At 32.5% G+C, this 4101-nt stretch overlaps 1 protein-coding gene across 1 annotated transcript in view; it reads right to left on the bottom strand.

Annotated features, from left to right (window-relative positions):
- LOC111083062 overlaps positions 1-3531 on the bottom strand; it is a gene marked incomplete at both ends in the record, with an annotated part of 30246 nt that extends 26715 nt beyond the window's left edge. Inside the window, one exon of the mRNA XM_022379288.1 lies at positions 3410-3531. Coding sequence (XP_022234996.1) covers positions 3410-3531 — 122 coding nt within the window. The remainder of the gene's footprint in view (positions 1-3409) is intronic.
- Positions 3532-4101: the final 570 nt, after the last annotated feature.

Here is a 4101-nt window from a genome sequence, read left to right as displayed (position 1 = left end):
CAAGTATTGTCAACAACAGCTATAAAATACAAGACCTATAAATAATAACACAAGTATTGTCAACAACAGCTATAAAATACAAGAACTATGAATAATAACATAAGTATTGTATGAATAATAACATAAGTATTGTTAACAACAGCTATAAAATACAAGAACTCTGAATAATAACACAAGTATTGTTAACAACAGCTATAAAATACATGAACTATAAGTAATAACATAAGTATTGTCAACAACAGCTATAAAATACAAGAACTATAAGTAATAACATAAGTATTGTCAACAACAGCTATAAAATACAAGAACTCTGAATAATAACACAAGTATTGTTAACAACAGCTATAAAATACATGAACTATAAGTAATAACATAAGTATTGTCAACAACAGCTATAAAATACAAGAACTCTGAATAATAACACAAGTATTGTTAACAACAGCTATAAAATACAAGAACTATATTTTGATGATCACAGAACATTAAAAATCTAAGATTCAGAGATTAGTTTAAACTGGTGTAAACTTTCAAGTTATTTCTCCAGCAAGTTATTAAAGTTGCTGAAAACTTTAAAAAGAAAAGTACATCAGTTAAATTACTTTAAGATCATTTAATAAACAAAAATGTTAGAATTTGATCCTAAGGAGTGACAGGCAAAAATTCTGATTAAAACATTTAAATATATGAAAATTTACTAATTTTGTGTGAAAGACTACAGAGGTCAATTGATCAATTTTTACATCTACTACTGAAGGTGGACAGAGTTTATGTTTTCACCCATGTGTGTTTGTCCACAAAATTTCTCAAAAACAGTTAAATGGAGTTGGATGAAGTTAGTACAGCCATGCCTCGTTATAACAAATACCATGGGACCCAGCAAAATAATTCGTTATTATAGGAGTTCATTATAACCAATTGACCACTAGAAGGCGCTTTCATAATTACAATGCCCCACAATGCAATGTTGTTGTCCTTTCCACACACCATGCAAAAATACATATAACACAAAAATTAGGCATCAATCTTCTTTATTTCTAAATAAAGAGGATTATTTACATCATCAAAACATCGAGACAAAATTACGTCAATGTAACTGAAAAGGTAAAATCTTACTTAATAAAGTTCGTAACCTTGGTTTGATAGTGACCTTCATGTCTTCAATCTGTGACAGTTACATAAAAACAGTTGGTTGAACATTTTCAAGAGACTGGAGGTAACTGTGTAGCTTTACTAGGCAATCCATGGCTTGTGACGTTGACGAAACAGATTTAAAGGTGATGCCATGTTGAGACTTGAATATTTCCAGCAAACCATTGCTGGATTTGAAGTCGAAATGATTTAATTTTTGTCACAGTTCTCTGGCTTTTGCTTGGAGAATGGGCCCGCTGATTGGAATATTCATCAAATGTGTGTTGGTAAATCATTCTTACAATACTCACTCAACATTGTCCACTGATGAGAACTGGAATTGTTTGCAGTTGGATTTGGTTTTGTTGTTTTCATACATTTTAAAAACATCAGACTTTTTGTTCAAAATTGTAGACAGTGTACTGGGCTTCACATCGAATTTTCTAAGGACATTACCATGACAAATACTGGGCTCCATAGCTACGATCATTTAGACTTTGCAGTCCAATGATAGAGCACACTGCTTAATAGGTACATGATTTGTTGACATCTTGAAGATGATGCATGAAGTGCTGTTTCATTGATGAAACTGGTTCAATTTATATAAAACTGTAGCATAACTATTTAATACTTTATTCAGGAATTTGCAGGAGTAATTTTGCAATAACTAAACCTGCAAAACATCTACTGTTAAAACAATGGCTTCCTAATGTATACATTTGGACTATGACTCCACTTAAAAGTTTTTTGAGGGTCAGGTTTGAATGTCAAGGTCACAGGAAGGTCAAGAAAATCCAAAATATCCCTATCTGTTAATGTAGGGATCAATTTTTCACACTTTTTTGCTCTCTGACTCAGTCAAAAATAATCAGGTTTTGATGAAACTTGGGGCACATGTAGAATATTATTCCTCGTTGTCCTTCCAAAAATGGTCCTTCTCCATTGATAACGATGGATATATGGTAACATTTTTGTATTTTTGAGAGCCAAGTATGATCAACATTGAGTGGCAGAGGTATGTGCCACTGTGTACCCTTCTAGTAACTTGGTTTGGTTTTAATTTCAAGCAAAGCTACTCAAGTACTATCTATTCTAGCTGTCCCTAAATTAGCAGTGATAAACTATAAGGAAAGCAACTAGTCAACACCACCCACCATCAACTCTTAAGATAAGCTTTTACCAATGAATTGTGAGATTGACCCCACAGCTGAAAGGGTGAGCATGTTCAGTAACAAGGATTCAAACCCATGAACTGCATTTTGCAAATCGAGTACCACAACCCCAAACCTAAATACATTTTATTTTTCATTCATATTATTTTTATCTGTTTAATTTTTATCATTTGAGATGGAGGAGATGGTTCAAAATCTTATGCATTATTCACACAAGTCCTCCATAAGATCAGCAATACGTTTACGGACAAGGCAAAAACCTGGGGTTTGATTCCCTACAGCGGACACAGCACATAGCCTAATATGGCTTTGCATTAAAAACAAACAAGCAGGTTAAATGTAATATGTGCTTGTTTCATAATTAATCTTTCAAATGTATTTTTTCCACCCACAACAGATGCAGTTGTGCTGATGTGCAATAACTACCTATACATACATCTGTCACAAAAAAAAAAATTAGTGTTTCCAAAATTTATAAAATCAATAAATTAAAATTACAACTTAAAATCAAACTCTGCAAGTCAAAATTAATATTTCCATCACAAAGAAAGTTAACCGCATAGGTGACAGAGACACAGAAAGAAATGAAGAAGTTATAAATCGTCAAAAATGTTTTATTTAGGGAAGATGACATTTCGAGCTAGCATTCTTTGCCAGATTGTAAAACATTGAAAACATGCCCTAAAGTCAAAAATAAAAACTCTGAGCCTAGATATTTTCAAAAGATAAGATTAATTCATTTTTTTCACAAAAACCTAAACAGAGTACACCCAGAATCCACCACTAAAACCTAGACACAGTACACCCAGAATCCACCACTAAAACCTAGACACAGTACACCCAGAATCCACCACTAAAACCTAGACACAGTACACCCAGAATCCACCACTAAAAGAACAATTACACATTTCACATGTACTAAGGATATTAACATGTTTTAGCAGTAATAATTTGGCAGGCTCTAGAAACAATCGAAGCATGTACATGATGTAAACAGTTAGCATATATTTCTTTTTTGTTTCTGCATTTCTATTTTGAAAATAGTTATTGAAAGTATTTTGAATGTAAAACACAAAACATTCACATCAAATAGCAAATCAGTAACTAACCTGCATAAGTAAAAAGACAAGTAAATGTAGAGTATCTTTATCATGATCTTCCATGTCCATGACATGATGTAGAATCTGGAGAAAATGGTTTTCTTCTTGGACCAATTCTTTAAGATGGCCATCTAAAACAGCAAAATTCTTATACTACTAAAAGAATATAATAAAAAAGAACTCTTCTTAACATTTATGGTATGGTTAAAAATTTCCTATAAAGGCATGGCAAGAACATGCAATAGTAAGTACACACTAAAACTGTACAAACCAGTGGCAGACATGATACAATGTAGTCACAAACTTAATCATTTTAGTGCATCATAAATTTTCTCTGACAATATGATTGCAACCAGTTTTGATAATATGTGATAAAACATAAAAAATAAAACCAATATGTATTATTCTTATAATAAAGTAAAAACGACTCAGTATACAGATGTAATCTACCACCTTTATGAAGTAGAGAAACATGGGTCCAAGTCAGGCTAATGGTGTAATCTATCATCTTTGTGGAGTGAAAAAACATGGGTCCAGGTCAGTCTACCATGTTGTAATCTACCATCTTTGTGGAGTTGAGAAACATGGGTCCAAGTCAGTCTAATGTTGTAATCTACCATCTTAGTGGAGTGGAAAAACATGGGTCCAAGTCAGTCTAATGTTGTAATCTACCATCTTTGTGGAGTGGAAAAACATGGGTC

This window comes from Limulus polyphemus, unplaced genomic scaffold, assembly GCF_000517525.1.
Source record: "Limulus polyphemus unplaced genomic scaffold, Limulus_polyphemus-2.1.2 Scaffold8058, whole genome shotgun sequence".
NCBI lineage: Eukaryota > Metazoa > Arthropoda > Merostomata > Xiphosura > Limulidae > Limulus > Limulus polyphemus.
This window is presented reverse-complemented; position numbering and strand designations above follow the sequence as displayed.